Raw genomic sequence first — 19,024 nt, forward strand, 5'->3', positions numbered from 1 at the left:
GCATAGAAACGCGATTTGGAAACGCGTGGGCAACTTGCGTGTACGAGGCTGTTTTTTTTCGTAATAACTAAACAATGCGAACTTAATCGAAGCAACGTACGCCATTATTAATCATCGAAAATGTACTCTAGGAAATTGACATGGCGAGACATTTAAAACTCTTTGAACATTAAACAAATTTAAAAGTAACAAAAACTCCCTCTTAAGAAAATTAAAGAACGTAATTCGCCCATGTAGATTTTTGACAAATAATTTTGAGGGTGCTTGGATCCTCTCAGTCGACAAAATCGGCCTAGAAATATTTAACACAAGAACGTTGGTCAAGTGTCAAACAGCCTCGTACAACAAGACTATAAAACCGTAATTGATCGGGCGAGCAAGCCGAGAGTTATGCTCGGGATTAGGTGGACCGACCTGTGTGACCGGATCCTTCATGATGAGGACGTCGGTGACGGTGCCAAACATGCCAAAGTACTCCCGCAGCTTCTCGCTGCTTGTCTGCCAGGAGAGGCCGCCCACGAAGAGCTTTCCCGGCGCCGGGTCTCCGCCGTTTGGTGTACTCCTGCCGGAGCTGCCCGAGTGGCTACCGTTTATCGGCACCAGCGTGTTGTGGAAGTCGTGCTCGATCGCGCCGTTCGTCGCCTCCATGCCGGCGCTGCGAATAATCAAAGATAAATCGTTAGAGAAGGAAGCATCAAGGAGTTACTGTTGTATGAGACTCGCCAAGTACCATTAAAAGCCTAGTACTTTAGAGGATAAAAAATCGATCTTCTTCTGGAAGTTTGATATCTAAAGAATATGTCTTTTAAATTTTTATTGAAAAATTCTTTAAATGGATTACCGCGGTGTCTTTAAATGGATCTGCAAAACTTTAAGTGCGTTTTTTTCGAAACGTTTTCAAATGTAACAATAAAATTGGCTGAAAGTAATAATAATAATTACTGACAAAAATGGCAAATAAGAGAGTCCAGATTTTTCCTTTTTTATTAATGTATTAATGTTTTCAAAGCGGATGTGACAAGTATCTTGAATTTACGGACGCAATAATTTTAATTCTTTTTTAGAAAAAACTTTTTTAGAAGACACTTTTTTTAGGAAATAAATTAATAATAGAATTTAAGAAATTAATATTTTTTTTATCTTAAAGACATGAATAAATTTTAGCAAAATTAAAATATATAATTTTTAAATGATGCTACTTTATTATTTTTTAATTTTCTCTAATAAAATTCAGTAATAAAATAAAACCGAATGGATTAAAGTAAATTTATTCATTTCAATTATATAGAAAAAGCAATCTTGTTACATCGAACACTTTACAACAGAAATTTATATTAAAAAAAAAAAAATATAAGATTTAAAATGTACTAACTTACTATTTCAACATCAATAAAAACATGTGAAAACGTCAAAAAGATAAATTTCTAATATTCTTTAAAAAAAATTCTCAAAAGTTATTAATTTTTCATACAGCTAGTGTAGACTAGATTCTTAATAATTTTTTGCAGGAACATTTTCTACAAAAAAAAACTTCTACTATTTTTTTTTATTTCCTAACAAACATTTCAAATTGTCCATCTCCCCCAGGAGAGATTTTATGCAAGGATTTACGCTAAATTAACGAAACACTTGCGTTAAATATAATTGACTAAATAATATTCGTGCGCGATTACATCTCACTGCACAACAGCTGTGACAACTTATCATATAACTATAAGTTTGTGGGGAAAGCATTCGTGCGGAGGGCGATAAGCATCTGACAAATATCGACAGCTTTATTAAGAGTTTGTGCGCTCGTACATAATTTTTTTTTTCTGTTTCAGTTAATACCGCTCGCCTTCGTATCAACTTGCGTGATGCTCGCCATACCATTCATGGCATACCATAGATTGTTTGTTACCACGATTGACGTTCAGTAAGTTTCTTGCAATGCTACCTCAACTTTTCTCTCGATACCGTAAAATAAAAAAAAAGATCTCATATCGCGCGGTAGAAATAATATATGCCATTTCGCGAAGTAGGACATCAGACGTCAGTAAAACCCAAAAATAGCACTCAATTTGTCTATTTCTGAAAACAATCTATGTATAACGATAATGTGTTACGGTCACTGTGTCGTCTGTCGAGAGGCCAACGGCCTTGGAACCTAGTTCTATTTTACATACTAACTTTTACTTATATCGTGTTATTGAGCAACTGTCCGCTTGTTGAAAAGGAGCGAATATAAATTTCCTAATGAAAACAAAAGCGCGCACTGATTACATTTAAAAACAATAACACTTTACAAATCCTTTCATTGAATAAGCGCAAAAAAGAATTTCTCGTCTTTTAGGCTGACCGATTATCAGAGATTCGAGATCCCGTCTGTACCGAGATTTTACGATCTGCGAAATCCTCGTTCCTTAAAGGTAAATTGTCTATAAAATGCTTCTCTTATTCATTTCTTATTCATCTACGATATCGTAAAAAAATTTTTTTAAGTATTTTTTTAGATTAAGAAAATATATATTAAAAATTATATTAAAAATTTATATTAATAAAAAATATATTATATAATTATAATAATTATATAAAAAATTTACATTGTATTATAAATTTTTTTATATTAAAAAAAATTTATATTAAAGAATTCTTTTCTATGTTTATAGTAACATTTCAAAAATATTTCTTTTCGATGAAACAATAATATGATATTGTGAAAATTTCAGAAAAAAAATATTTTCTTACGGAGAAAAATATATATTTTTAAATTAAATAGAATTTTTTACATCTATAGTAATCATAAAAATTTCCAAAATATATTTTTTTTAAATTTCTACGATATCATAGATGATGAAATTTTTATAATTATTGTAGAAAAATGCTATTTCATAAAACAAGATTCTAGATCTAAAACAGAATATATATACACACTTGCTCTTCTGCTTTTGGTCAAGCCACGGAATAATCGATAACCTCGTGAAAAAACGCAATATATTTACTCATCTTATTTTTTATAATAAATGTCCAACCAATAGTGACTCTAAATATATTTATATTTTATTATTAAAGACAATTAGAGAGAATGTGAACGCGCCAATGTCTGGTTAATTATCGTGCAAAACAATCGTTTAAAACAATTAATTAAGAGCCGCATAGATAATTGATACGTATCCTGTGTACTTTTCAAGCAGGACAGGGGGAGAGGCACACAATTCTGCGGCGGTGATTCTGTACCTCATCGTCCTTAACTTGTATTAATTATTTTTACAATTATATTGATTATCGCGTTATCGTTTCCTTGCCTACTACGTTTATATTTGTTGTCGCTAAATAATTCACGTTACGATTGAACTGCGTTTTGCGAATGCAACAGCTATGTCGATCGCGCCGAAAAATCGAATATGCTTCACTCCCTTCCCTGTAATCGGTAAATTGCTCTCGTTGTAATTTTCCAAATCGAACGCCAAACCTTCAAGTCGAATGGAACGACTTTACGTTACATACTATTATAATGTTATTATACATGTCGCGTTGCTGTCCGCCATAAAGCAAGGCAATCCTCGCGGATAGACATCCCGATGGATCGTTACACATCCTCCTTTCTCGGTCAGAGATCTCATATTCTATAGAGAAAGAGAGAGAGAGAAAGAAAGAGAGAGAGAGAGAGAGAGAGCGAGAGAGAGAGAGAGAGAGAGAGAGAGAGAGAGAGCAAGAGCGAGAGAGAGAGAGAGCGTAACAAACCAATACCACACCACCATCCAAGGTGGTTGGAGGATCTCGCAAGAGAGATACGCGAACGTAACGTAAGAGAGAAACTACGGTCGTTTCGTTCGTGTATATCTAACCGGAGATATATACCATGCCCGTCGCGCGGTGCCTTTTCCCTCAGGATCCACACAACGCGTCGTACATTCACCAGCACCGGCGGCGGTGGCCGTTACGAGGTGGATGAAACGAGGGAGAAAGAGATAGAGATGGGGAACGCGGGAGAGAGAGATGGCTGCGCGTTAGCCCGGTTCGGATATATCGCCGCGAGCGGCATGGTCGACATGCGCGCTGCAAAGGGGATGTCGCGGGGGGGTTGTTGAAGCAAGATGGAGAACGCGAGGTGAAGCGGAAGGTTCCAGCGAGGGAGAAAGAGACAGAGGAAGAGACAGAGGAAGAGAGAGGAAGAGAGAGGAAGCGAGAGGAAGAGAGAGAAAGGGAGAGCCGGGAGGGTCGAAGCGAAACGAGCGAGTCGTTTGGGGTTGGGAGTGGCGCGGCGGGGTGGGATGGGGTAGGAGGGGGTGACGCCGACGAGAACGCGCAGCTGGTGGATCAATACACCCACCCCTCGCGCGGATCCTCTCGGCTTCGCTCCGCTCCGCTCGGCTCGGCTCGGCTCCGCTCGGCTCGGTCATGTTGTCGACAACCCCCATCTCACTTCTTTCTTCCTTCCTTCCTTCTCTTCTACCCTGCCACCCCCGAAAAAGCCCCCGTGGATCGGCCTCGGCGCGGAAAACGTCTTACGACGCCGTCCATCGTCGTCCACCTCTCTCGTCTCTCCCTTTCTTCGACGTGATTATTAAACTCCTTCTTTCTTTTCCCTCGTTCCCTCTTCATTTCCTCTCCAGTTCTTCTTCGAGAGAGACGTTTATTGGCGTCGATATCGGAGAATTCCCGCAGACAGGTTTTTTTTTTTACTTAGAAAGATGCAGGTCGGGAAAAACGGTTTGAGGATGTATCAAGTTCGCGTTTTCCCCGCCATTTATCATCAAATGACACGCACACAATTGTTGAATTGTTGATTTATCTGTCAATACTCAAAATGTCGTTTCTTAAGACGAAGTTATTTCGGAGATTTATTTTCTTGTCGATTGTCTCCCGTTTAGTCCAGAAGAGGGAAATCGATCAATGGGACATCCACTGGGAATATATTTCGATGAAATGCCATAGAATAAAGCTTGAAGAAACTCGTGGATCCGCATCATTCTCATCGACGAACGAGTTTTATCGATCTTTGGAACTTCCGCGGATTTTCACGTTTTTCGCGCTCCCTCGTTGAACGATAACGACATCCATGCATTTTGCTTGCTCTCGTTATCGGGTCGTTAGCTCATTGTTTTGCGGATTTAAACTCGCGTTGCAAAATAATAATTTTCGCGTTGCGCAGATTGAATTTTCCTCTCTTGTGCGCTTTGCGGTTATCGAACGTCGCGAAATTGAGATATCACCCCGTAAACTGAGATTAAAAAACGTTTAACGCGGCTTCAGCGGAATGCGATTGAGCAATCAGCTGGTTGGCTGGATGCGGCTCGTTGATTGTTTAATCAAGCCGCATCGTTATCGAGAGAAATCGGCTTATGGTTTATATACATTCATCCGGATAAATAAATCGGTCCCGTGGGACAATACATGATCGTAGGTTCGATGGAGCCGATCAAACGCGCGTTATCAAATTCACAAATGTCCACGAAGCAAACAAGTCCTATCCCTGTGCTTCTCCTCCTTTCTCCATCGATGACCTCGATCGTCTTACACGTTTCAACGAGATACCAGGACGAAGCGTACAGGTGTAAAAGCAAACGATAGAGACAAAAAAATGTATAGAGAAAGAAAAAAAAGAGACAAAAGAGAGACAGGGAGAAGGGAGTGATACATACATATGCATGCAAAGATACACACACACAACTACTACTATATATATATATATATATATATATATATATATATATATAAATGTATGTATATATGTATACACATGAGAAGGCTGGACAGAAGGGTAGCGGCTGGCATAGTGAAAGAGCGTGTGTAGTTCCAGTATTTTCAGTATCGCCAGACATCCCAGCAGCAGCAGTCTCCGCGTCCGCCCCCAGCAACGTCGAGGGGTTGTACTCTCGGTTCCCCTCTCGCGCCAGCGCTATTCTTCTCCGCGCCCTGAATCCCCCTTATTTCTCCCGTTGTGCCGATATATATACGAACACACACACGCGCATACACGCGCGAATTTTCTCCCCGTCTCTCGCGCATGCGTGCATCACACGCGAGCGAGAGTCGAAGACGAAGGGGGCGAGTTTCCCCCACAGAGAGTAGGAGAGGCTCGGAGAGCCCCAGTCCTAGTGGGGGTGGGTGGGTGGTGGACGGGGAGAGGGTGCGGAGGCGCCGCCGCCACCGAGCGACGCAGTGCCGTCGGGACGCTCGACCGAATGATACGGCCTTCGCAAAGGGGTGTTTTTCGCCGGCCGCCATATCTCGCTCGGCAACCCGCTCGACTCGGTCGCAGCCGAGAATCACCACTTGCGGGAAGAGAAAAGAGGGAGATTCGATAGGGATAGACAGAGATAGGGAGAGACCGAGGAAGAGAGAGAGAGAGAGAGAGAGAGAGAGAGAGCAGCAAAGGAAGAGCGCGGTATCAACCTATCTACCGCGGTCGAGAAGGCAAGATATCCGGGGCGAGAAATCAACCCATCGGCCGGGGATATTGTCCTGTCACAGCAGTACGCCTTTAAAGAGTTACTGGTGTGATGGGACATTGTCCTCGTCCTGGTGGCCTACCTCCCGTTTTTCTCATCGTCATCGATTCTCATCAATGTGGAAAGTGTGTCCCGGTTATATCATCTAAATACACGTCGTCGATCGGTGTTCGACGTTCGTCGCGATCGCAGGGAGAAGGCGAAGAAGGTGAAGAAGCCAGTGGGGCGACACGGATGAGGGATTTTGCAAACGACGACGACGACGACGACGGTGGATTATCGCGCGGAAATACCCGGGGTCTCAGCTACTTGTGCCACGTCGCCTCGATCCCTCGAGAGAAAGGATTATGAAAAAGTCGCGAGGCTCATACAATCGCCAGCGTGGACACGCCATGGTATTTCCAGTCGATAAAGAAGCCCCCGAGAGGCGCGGCTGCTCGTCACCCTGGTCGATTGAAGGATTCTCTTTTCTCGTCGCCAGCTCACTTCATCTCTCGTCGACAGCTTCTTTTTCTTTCCTCTCCTTCCCTGTAACTTTAAATGCGGGAGTCGCTGTTGAAGAATAGCGGGATCATTCTCGCGACTGGCTCGATATCGCAGGTGAAACCAGTTCGTCCAGTCAGGAATAACAAATCACGCAATGACAGAGGCGTTTCGTTATCGGGACGCATCTACGTTGTGCCTATAGCCCGCAAAATGGCCGGAGCGCGTCCGCGGATATTCCTGCGCGTTATCGTCGCGCAGTGACCCCCCTCGTCGAGTAATAACGTATCGTAGCGTGTTTAAAAAAGAAAGAAAAAAAAAACGCTAATTCGCCGCGAGCCCCGAACGAGCTTTTCGACCGTCATCGATCATCGGCGTGAAAAAAAAAAAAGATCCGATCAAAAGTCGAAACCAGAGAAAGGTCACAAGTTCTTGTAATATAGTTTCGGTGGAGGTCGAATGTGTCTACTCGCCTGTGCGCGAGATCGATACCCAAATAGACGGAGAATTCACGAGGGATGTATTTCGCCGACTGGCTAGTGATTCGCGTGAAAAAATTATCGCGAAAAATAATTAATTAAAAAAAAGATGGAATAAAATGAAAGGTGTAAAATTCAGTTTTGCAATTACGCGTTGTAGTCTCTGTCTCTTTCGTTATGTGCGCGTTCGATACCAGCTACTAATTGCGATTAAAAGACAGCACGGTCTATAGTTTCCCCGTAGTTGTTTATCCTCTTCTATTAATTCCACGCCTACAATAACCGCGCGGCCATTTACTGAAGTAATGAATCGGCCTTGTTTCCGTTTACGACTTAGCACACGGAATTAGAGCGATGCTACGAAGGGGTGGCAGCAACGGGGTCGATGAAAAGGTTAACGCTAGGTTGAGGTCGATTGGTAGGTCTTCCATCTCTTCTCCTTCTCCCATCTTGTTTCTCTTTGTTATGTGTTTATTACCTTTTTTCTCTCAATTGAATTATTTCAATTTTAATAACCAGAAGTTTGTTAGTTTTTATCAGACTAATCTTTCTTCTTTATCCAATTTTTCATTCCGTCTATTGATTCTCAAAATGTTTCAGAATTGCTTGATAGCATTGAAAAAGAAATTCAAGAATCTCATCAGACACTGTAAACAATGAGCTTTCTGGCACAGATTTCTGGTGAACCCAAAGCAGAGTAGCTTCTCGTTTTCTTCTTCTAACGTCATGGAAAAAAAATATTTTTTGCCGTAGAGAGTTGGAAATATCATTGATCATCCAATTTAGTTCATAATCCGGTGCTCCAGAAAGTTTCGATCGAATTAGAAATAAATATCGATTGTTACATTTCTATAAAGGTAAAAGGTGACCGTAAAAATGGATTAGTAGAGGAAAATAGTTTTCTTTAATAATATATGATATGAAAATAGTGTCTCTTCATAACTTATTCTATTCAATCGGATCAAAGTTGAGGAGAGAATTTCTCGTGATTCATTTGACGAAACTTTGAAAAAATACCTACGATCAAAAAGAAAGCTTCGCGTTGCTCATAAATTCCAATATCCGCATAAATTGCTTCAGCTTCTGTCGCGAGAATTCAACGTACAATATTCTTCCACGATCATCAATCTTGCTTTATACGATCCCTAACATCGCCCTATTCATTATGCAATGTTTTTACGATAATTCAAAAGCACTCGAGATTATCGGAAAAAAATGCATCTAATCTCATCTTTTATTCAGTGGCATCAAAGTGCACACCATTGCGTGTCTTCACATTCGTATGTCGGTAATCGAACGAAAAATCCTGGGATAAAATCGACTGATGAGCAAAGAGCCCCTGCTGGGTGTTCGAAATGAAATGGCAAGTCAAAAGGGGCAAATCCGAAGACAGAGAGGTCCTACAATCAAGTTCTCGTTCGACTTCAACATTATTCTCCTTGACTTGATAAGCTATTAAGCTGGACGAAGCATGTCAGCGGGTCGAAGGAGCCAACCCGTCATCGTCGTCGTCGTCGTCGTCGTGACGCGCCGGTGGAGCTGAATTTCGCACGGTCGGTGGTGGTGACGCGATAGTGTGTTCGTTCATGATGCAAGTGGGGGTTGGGGCGGACGGAGGGAGCGACGGGATGGGTTTACAACCCTCCTGGTCCGCGGGGAAAGGTAGTGACTCAGGGCACCGCCACCAGACGGCAACGCTGCCTCCCCTCAAGAAGGGAACGCGTTGGTTCCTCGCTCCAGGAAGCGGAGAATTGCCCGCTCTCTCGTCGGAGAAGGATACACACGCGGGACGAATTCCACGGATGATTCCTTTGGGCGGATTCTTAGCTCGGAAAGGGAGGAACGGTGGAGGATCGATGCGGTGGAAAGGACTCTGGACTCTGGCATCGCTCATCGGGTGGAAAAGAAAGACAGGGGGAGAAGGGGAAAAGCCTCGCCATGTTTAAATCCCCGTGAGAGCCTTTAGATAGAGAATCCTATAAGTGTGTAGCGTATAGAGTACACTATCTGGCACTCGCAGATGTGTGTTTTTGTGTAGTCTCTTAGATTACTATATATTAGATATTCTCCGCTGTGTAAAAAAAAAAAAAACCAGTTCTGTACTATACTGAATAAATTTTAATCGATCGGAATTTTTGTTGCTTACTAAGGCGCTTTATAACCGGCCGCTCCAATTCCGCTTTTGATTAGACTCGATCGAATTATCGATAATTTGTTAGCTCTCAACTAGATTCGCCAGCGAGCAAATTTGATCCCAGTTATTAGAGAAAATTACTCTCGTTTCGCAAGCTTTACCTTTTGAAAAATATAGGTAATTTTAAATAATACCATACACAACTCTCTAATTTTAGAAGGATTTATGTCTCGATTTATGTTTCTCTCCGAAAGTTCAGTCATATAAAGAAGATGGAGGGTAGATGAAACACCTCGATGAACGAGTCAACGAAAGACATTAGAAAGATGTTCTCCTCCGAGCGATATGCATGCTTTGCACGTTGCAGTCAAAGTTGCAAATTAGACTGTGCACATATTTCGTAATCGTATATCCACCATATTCTTTAAAGCAATGCACACACCCCTCTCGTTTTACTTTACACTTCTTACCTGCATTCCTCTCTCTACGTGATAGAAAAAAATTACCGCTAGAGGAAAAAGCTGAGAGAGTCGATCCATTCCGTGCACGATATCACGAGAAACTGCAAAGTTGCAGTTTCGAGAAGAGCAAAAAGGAGAAAGAGAGCAAAAAAAAATGGGGAAAAAAATTTTGCGGTTCTTCGAAGCGTGAAAAAAATTGCAAGAGCGATTACAGATTAACGTACATCTCTTTCTTTCTCTCTCTCTCTCTCTCTCTCTCTCTCTCTCTCTCTCTCTTTCTTTCATGTGACAACTCGCGCGTGAAAACGTCACGTACCTGTTCTTTTAACGTCGGTCTTTTGAAGAAGGTTCTTAAAAAGAAATGAACGACCGAGTGCAGCGGAGCGAAGGGCCGTCTCAATTTATTTTAATTTGCGACGATATTAGTTTTAATTACGACGTAAAATTAACGCGAAACACGTCGCCGGCTCGCTACACGACGCGGGATAAGCGAGATGAAGATAATTTTGACATTACAGAAGCTTCGAGGAACGGTGTATCCGAGGGATTCAGAGAGTGTAAATACTAACTGCACGACGCGTATTCGTTAAGAAGAAATGTTAAAACGTGTTTCAATCGGTTATTTTTTTACACGCTCATCGAATTACAGAGTGTCTATTCCAATTTTGTTGAAAAAAAATTCTCTGATATTCCAAGCATTTTTGTTCAAAATTTCAGATAAGAAGAATATTTCGAAGATTTTTTTAGTGCATTTTTCTAAAATAAGTTTTTTTTATTACACGTATTTTCTAATGATTTTTATTCACATGATAAAAAAACATAGAGCTACTTAATTAAATTTTAAGTATTAGTTCCGCAAATGTACTAAAAAAACTCTTTGGTAAGATAAATATTTTTCACTCGCATAATTTTATTTTTTTATTAAGAATTGCAATAAAGAATATGTACTGTATATTCAATATTTTTTTAAGATATATAAACACATGCAAAGATAGATATATACTTATAATAAATTATTGATACATATTTCATAACTTGGTTCATCGACGAACTGCGTTCAATATGAGTGAAATTATGAGAGAAAATTTTTAAAAAAATTCTTCGAATAATCTCAATAAAATTCCATGAGAATTCTTTGATTTTTTCAGATGCAAAGAAAATTTATCCCGGATTTTTTATATTTTCCTAGGGAATAAACACTCTGAATAAACACTTGACTATTGAAATTTTCTAAGAATTTACGCGATAATTATCTCGACATATCTAAAAAACTAGACATGAAACATAGAGTTTATTATAAGAAATGTGCTAAATAATATGTCGATGAATTCAATTTGGCAAGACAATAACACGAAGTTTTGTTATACGAGAAAGTGAAAAAAATTAAATCAAGTTTTTTTTCCTCTCTCTATCGATTCCTTTCAGGGTTGGTCGGAAAAGTCTAGTGAATAGAAAAACTATGGCAAATTCAAGATTTTACTGTTCCTGATTTTAATAGAACAAACCAGCAAAAATTATAAAATATATAATTGAAAATATATTTATGTAATTTTATATAGATATTTTTTTTTATTTAATTGATAAATTATATTGACTACTAATTTAAAAAAAAATAAAATCAATATAATAATAAAATCCTTTTTAATTTAAGTTAATGTATAAAAATTTTAAAAACTTTGAAGATATAAATGTTAGTGAATCCTATATTAATTTTTATATTAATTTAATAAAAAAACTTAATAATAACAGAATTAAAAGTTTTTACTAATATAGATCTATGATCCGCGTTTTCGATCTTTCAACAGCTTCTATAAAAAACTAGTTTATTTGTTACGTCAATTCCTAATTTATTACGGATTTTATTTTGGAAGCTTAAATTATTAATTATTTAATTATTTTGAAGCTTAAATTAAAAAACACTTTCTCAACTGATGATATCAATAAAAAGATTTTCTATTTAACACTATTAATAAAAAAAAATTTTGTCTTTTTTCGAAAAATTTAAGTTTTTATCATAGGATTTTGCCAGTCCTAATTCTCCTGCGAAACTTTATATATCTCATACGCGTCTATCGCGATTTTATCTTCCTCATGTTAGAGCAATTTAACACTACTTTGTTTGATTTGTACTTTACTCGCGAATAATCGCATGCTATGTTATTTTCCTTCTCTTACGTAAACTTAACACAGTAACGTCGAACTCGTTCCGAGGAGTTTCCGCATCTTTTTTCCACCTTTCTCTCCCGGGTATCCCTCTGCCCAAGTTTTTCCCTCTCTCATGTATCCGGCACTCACGTTATTGGATCAATACGCGAGGTTCCAATTAATCCACGGGAAGAGGGGGGAGGGGTATTCCCCTCGACAGATGGCCAACGGAAAACACTATAGCTTGCCATACCGACCCTCCCAAAACCACATCTTACGCGTTACTTAGCGTATATATCCCGAAAAAATATCTTTGTGTCGAGATTATATGCATAAATTAATGCATATGGGTAGCTTAGTGCACGATATGTATTATTACACTTCATCTTTCTGTCTTTAAACGACAAAGTAAAGTATAACGTTCGATAAGTAAAATCAAATATTATTGAAGTAATTGTATGATTGATGTTCTCTGTTCGATGTCCTTCTTATTCTCTATTCTCGATTTCTATATAAAAATGTTGGAAAATTGTTTCGAATTTAGGTAATATTCAGGTAACATATATTTAAAGAAATAAATCGTAAAAGAAATATCTACTTAAATAGAGTAAAAAGTTACAATTTAAATATCAAAAATTATTCGTATTTCTAGTTTATTTAAAATAATTGTTTTTTATTTTAAAAGAAGAAAATGTGCGAAAAAGATTCCGTCTCTCTCTGGATAAATGCTATAAAATATATATATATTATACTGCGAGCATAGATTTGGTCATTATGAGTGACTGGCACGAATGCATATCCCGAGAAATGCTTTCGTTCTTTTTCAACCGAGATTGCCAACAGTCTCGTGCTAATGGCATCATTAAGCAGATCGATCGGAGACAATTTTCATCCGTAATTCCTCCCGGCTCTTTCATCTACACGAACCTTTCATAAATCGAATAATGTACCATTTTTACTTTTTCTTTTAACCGGATCTATCATCGAGATTAATTCTCTGAAATCATATAACGTCCGTTTAATGAATTTTTGTCTCAAGGTTGCGAGATCTTGATATTATCTTTTTTTATTTCGAAATACGAAACAAGATTTTTGATTAGTTATCAAGACAAAAATTATTATATCAAGATTTTTACACGAAACTAAAATATTTATAATATAATGTAAATTAGATAAAATAGTAAATAGTAATTTAAATAGTAAATTAAATAGTAAATTTCAAAAATGAAAAAGATCACTATATTATAAACGAATTCAAAAAATGATTTGCTTTATAAAAATTTATATTAACAAATTTAGAAATAATTAATACGATAAATAAAATAAGCATTAGAAATTTTCACACAATTATTTATATAAAAATTAGTAAAATTTTATATGACTGTATGTGTGTAAGCTGCATATTCTGGCATCACAGTATACAACAATCTTTTCATAAAGCCAACAAATATATATATTCTTTAGAAATTAAAATGACATAAAAGTAACAAATTTGTCTGAAATTATATTATAAATTATTAAATATTATTTTAAATAATTGTTCAATATTGGATGAAAATAATAAAATTGAGATAAGCTTAAACACAAAACGAGATTTCTGCTACGAAAATTTACTCAAGGCCAAGGCAAGATTTAAATTATCAAAAATTTTCAATACACAATATTTACAACATTTTTGCGAATATTGTCTCGTCTCTATCTCTTGTGTAACTCTAATTTTTCTTCTTTTTTTTTCTTGATATATAATTTGCAGCCCGGTCTTGAACCTTGTTACAGTGTCTAGTTAAAATTTCGCGACATCATTCTTCGTTTTAACGCCCGCGAGTCTCCATTACGGGGTGTGTGTGTATTTTAAGATTGATAGTGGCAAAAAGGGAAAGTCACTCCCCATCTCTCGCCCCCAAATGACACGATACCGGCCTACATTTACCGCGAGATCACGCGTGTCCCTCGGAGAATCGCGGTGGCATCACGTGTCGCCGGGCAGTTAATGTGATGACCGCGCTCACAGGTTACATGTATATCACCCACCTAGCTTCCCCGAACGTGGGCGTGGCAGTGTTTGCATTTAATTAATCATCTTGGCGCGGCACAATACCACCGGGGTAATTCTATCGATCCGCCGCGTCTGTCTCGAAATCATTTATTATCCGGCATTATGTACGTCGGATTCCGGGGGATATTTCGTGCAACGTACGCGGCTAAATTTAATTTGCAACGTATCTCGTTCTACAAAAATAACAATCTCAAGTAACAATTCTCGAAAGATAATTTTTTGAAACTTTACGTTAAAGAAAATTAATGGAATTAATTAAAATAATTATTATGTACGTTGCGAAATTTTTTTTATTAACATAATATAATTGATAATTATTTCTTTCTTAAGATTTCTCGTAACAGCTATTAAATAAATAGCATATAATAATATTCTTTTAGAAGATTTTTTTAAATTTATATTTTTTCATTTTATTTACGAAAAATAATTTTATTTACGAAAAATTTACGAAAAAATATTCACGAGTGTTAAATAACGTCGTATTTATTTTCTCCGGTTATCCCAATCGCTTTTCTAAAAGTAGTCGTTAATATAAATATCGACGCATCAAAATAAACCTCATATTAATATACTCTGTGTCACGCACTAATTATACCATCGAATTTCTACCCGGTCGCAACGAGCGATTTGTGGTAAAGAAAGCGGATTCGTTGCGGACATTCGATAAATACAGACGGTTTTGCAAAGAGAAAGAAACGCGCGGACAGGAAGCTGCTGACGAATTTATCCGTGGCAGGTAAGGTAAGGTAAAGCCGGCAACGCGTTGCTGCAGTCTTCCTACGTTGCCGACATGTGCGTTTTTGTTCCGCTTCTATTATACCAACCGAGGGATCCTGATAAACATCGAATGATATCAGAGTTTTTGGATGGACATGTATACGTGATAACACGTATACGCATACATATTATATTATTAGCATATTATTAGTAACCAAAATTTTTTTTTCTCATTGTAATTAAAAATTTACTGTTGAATTATGTTGTTATTACATACAGGGTATATATTATATTTTTTTTCTTGTAAATAAAAATTTACTCTCTTGAATTATGTTGTTATTACACACAGGATATATGTTAAATCATTACAATATTACTGCAATGTTACTGCAATGTTACTGCAATATTACGGTAATTAATAAAAATTTACTTTTACATTATATGTTGAGAATTACCGTCCCAATTAATTTTACATAACTGAATACATTAATGATTCAAGTGTAAATTAATCTTTTAAAATTAATTGATTAAAAAATATATATATTTATATACCAGTCAAAAGTATCACATTGCTTGTGGAAAACTCGTTACTTTAATGAATAAAAATGCATATAAATATTACCAAATTATATTTTATTACTTTATAATTTTATCAACATGAGCAAAATGAGAAGGGAAAATAAATAAAAAACTTAATTCTAATACTTCGATTAAAACTAGATTAAATAACAGAACTCTGGCGACCACTAATAAACATCATCTAGAACACGCTGTAGTAGGGGATTAATATAAGTTATTCGAAATAGTTTCCCTCAAAGGAGATTAATAGCGGATACCACTGCGGAAGACTGTAAACTGCTATAAGCTACCCAATAGTCATTCGACTATTTTGGTTATATCGATTCGGATAAGCCATTCTTCGGCTGTTATCGAAGAGAGAATTACGAGAATGCGATTTAATTAAGATTCGATTTAAGCTCAAAAGTGCCGTATTAAATAAGCTTGATTTATGAAAAAAATTTTCTGTACTATTTTATAGTCATCTTAAAAATAAGTAGAGCCATTCTTTGACTGACTCTTTCATAAAACAAAATTTATTTGACCCAGATTGACTGCAAGTGGTATTGTTATTTCCATCGCATCGTTAATCAAATTCTTTCCAATTCTGTGAAAAATAAAGTTATATTAACTATGATATTAAATTACACTAAATTGATTAACGTCAAATTTGCAAATTCTTAACATGTGTAATTTTATATAAATCGCCTTCTTTCTAGATAAGAAAAAAAATTTCGATATTTATTGGAGAGAGAGAGAGAGAGAGAAAGAGAGAGAGAGAGAGAGAGAGAGGAGAGAGAGAGAGAGAGAGAATGCCATATATATATATATATATATATATATATATATATATATATATATATGACATCTTTTCGATATTTTTATAAAGAAAGATATTTTTTCTCTCTCTATTATTATGTCATATTAGAACTGTGTTATTAAAGTCAAATATTTTTAAAGTCAAATATTTTTAAAGTCAAATATTTTTACGCGATTTCCGGGCGCAAAAAGGATAATCTCAAGTGCTTTAATTGGATGCGTAAACATTTACATTTCTCGGGATATCATATAATCATCGATATAATAAAAATAAAAACAACGTCGAATCTCATTGAAACAAGGTACGTCTCATGCATAGGTTTACGAGTGCAATCCACTTTTCAGGCAGAAACAATAAAACCCGTATTAATTAACGCGACTTGATCAGGATTGGTTACCATTCATTGATCGACGCGCGACGCGTCGTTACTGGCGGGTTTTGTGTCTGTGTCTGTGTGTGTGTGTTGTGTGTATGTATGTGTAACTGTAGGCATACATACGAAGAAATTTCAGCATGAACTGTTTTCTTTTTTTCCCCTCGTCATTAATTGCCATTATACTTTTTGCAAAAGTTCATTGTGACATTTGTCCACTAAATAATTATTTTCACGAGAACACACGTAATTATTATTATTATTACTAATTTTAAAATGTTTATTAAGCAATAGTATTTTCACAACTTTATTTATTTCCGGACAATTAAATTAAAATATATTTTTCTTTTCACGACAAGTGAAAAGCTTCTTTATAAAGTGATAAAATGTTCAGATTAAATTGAATTAAGAAAATCCCAAACAAGCTACTCATTTATAAAGTATGCGACTATTTCCATCTAACGCGATCTGATTTCTAAATAAACTTTCGTTTAACTAATTCAATTATCGATCTAAGAGAATTAACCGACTCTTCGAGATTCGCGCAGCTCAAATGCTGTTCGCATGAAACCAACATGGACATGAACTTTGTGATAATAAGGAAACGACAATTAAATGTGTTGCTGCAATATTCTTTCTCGCCGTATATGAAGATTTAGCCTATCAAAAATATTATATTCGATAAATGGAATAAAGAGAGAGGGAAAGAGAGAGAGAAAATATAATAAAAAATAAAAGAGAAAGTTGAAAAGACGGGAGATACCAGTATTAAACCCATTCACAGGCATATGAGATACACATTCTATCTATATTGCGATACTGTGTGCATGTGTACCATTATAATTGCTTTATGGAGATCGATGGAGCTACCGTTACATAAGATCCAGAGAGATCTGCGAGACACAAAGAAAGAGGCGATCAACAACTGTTACAGCTATCGGTCGTTCGCTCGTTGATGCCTTTACTGACCTACCCGATGACGCTCTCTCGGCCAATCGGCAGGTATAATTCGAGTACTCGTGTAACGGCATCATCGTCCTCTTCATCTCGTCTTTTTACCATACATCTAGTCTTGGTGGGCGCAAAAAAATCGCACTTTTTTTCTCATGAAGATCGGGGAGGAGGTGTCTGCTCAATCGTGAATCTCTCGCCGATCGTTTTCGCGCCTTATCATGCCGATCTACGACTGCCTCTCTTCTTCACTCGAGATCTCGAATTTGCTCGGGCTATTTCGTGCGTGTCGAGGAGGCTCCAACTTGGTCTTTTCCTTCCCTCTTTCTTTTGTAGACACGATGAAACGAAGTGTGGAAGTCGCGAGAGGGAAGAATGGGAAGGGAAGGAGCCTTGTGTCAACCCTCTTATAGGTAGTAGAAGGAAATGAGTCGCGCACAAACACCTTCGAGCGTCTCTCGTTCTCTCTCTTTTTCTTACAACGGGCTTTGCGTTCGCTCTCTCCTGTATTCAATCCAAATAGAAAATCACTTTATATCGGGTACCATACAAGTCAGCAGTCAATTATTCCGCAAGAACTTTTCTTGATTTACTAAGACCTTTATTTTCCAAAGGAATGAGTCGCACGCGTTCACTGAGAAAAAAAACTTTATAAACTTGACTAAATATTTTTAACGAATTATTTTTTTTAATTGAAATATTTAAATATTTAAGGTGAATAGATGTCATGTTAGATTTAATATGTCGTATTTAATTAAATTAAATATACTTAAATATTTCAATTAAAAAAATAATTAGTTGAAAACATCTAGTCAAGTTTTTATAATTTTTTTTTCACAATACAATAAATATGTTATGAAACACAGTTCGTAGATTTATTTAGAAGAGTTATCTCGAACATCTATCTATATGATATATCGCTTTGGTTTATGTATTGTGTAAGGTATTGTTTAAATGCGAACACCTTGTATCTCCGTGTGTTACTTGCATTATAAATATAAACGTTTATAAAAAGCTGCTTAGAGAAAGAGTTGGAGCGATCAAAGAGATAATTATAGCGATGGGAAAATCTTGCTGAACATTTATTATATTATACAACTTACTTTAAGAATTTTTCTAAAGAATTCTATTTAGCAAATTAATCGTAATAATAAATTAATCGTAATAATAAAACATGATATTAGAAAATTAGAACAATTCTACGCGATAAATGATGTTAGAATTTCGAACTAAATGAAAAATGTTATTAATAAGGAGGGGGAGGGGAGATATCCACTCAAATCTTGTAAAAAAGATCTCTGAAAATTCCCTGATTTTCCTGATATTTTTATTCAAATTTTCAGATCAAGAGAATTTTTTAGAGATTTTTTTGGACGCAATTTTCTAAAATGAATTCTTTTATTATACGCATTT

General features: G+C 36.7%; 1 protein-coding gene across 10 annotated transcripts in view; it reads right to left on the minus strand.

The window, feature by feature from the left end:
* Window positions 1-19,024, minus strand: part of LOC105253985 (RNA-binding protein Musashi homolog 2) — a 128,436-nt gene that overhangs the window by 9,604 nt on the left and 99,808 nt on the right. For all 10 annotated transcript variants that reach the window (XM_025409896.1, XM_025409902.1, XM_025409900.1 and 7 more), the window contains one exon: window positions 415-655. In XM_025409896.1, coding sequence (XP_025265681.1) covers window positions 415-655 — 241 coding nt within the window. The remainder of the gene's footprint in view (window positions 1-414; window positions 656-19,024) is intronic.

This window comes from Camponotus floridanus, unplaced genomic scaffold (assembly GCF_003227725.1).
Source record: "Camponotus floridanus strain SB8 unplaced genomic scaffold, Cflo_v7.5 scaffold29, whole genome shotgun sequence".
Lineage (NCBI taxonomy): Eukaryota > Metazoa > Arthropoda > Insecta > Hymenoptera > Formicidae > Camponotus > Camponotus floridanus.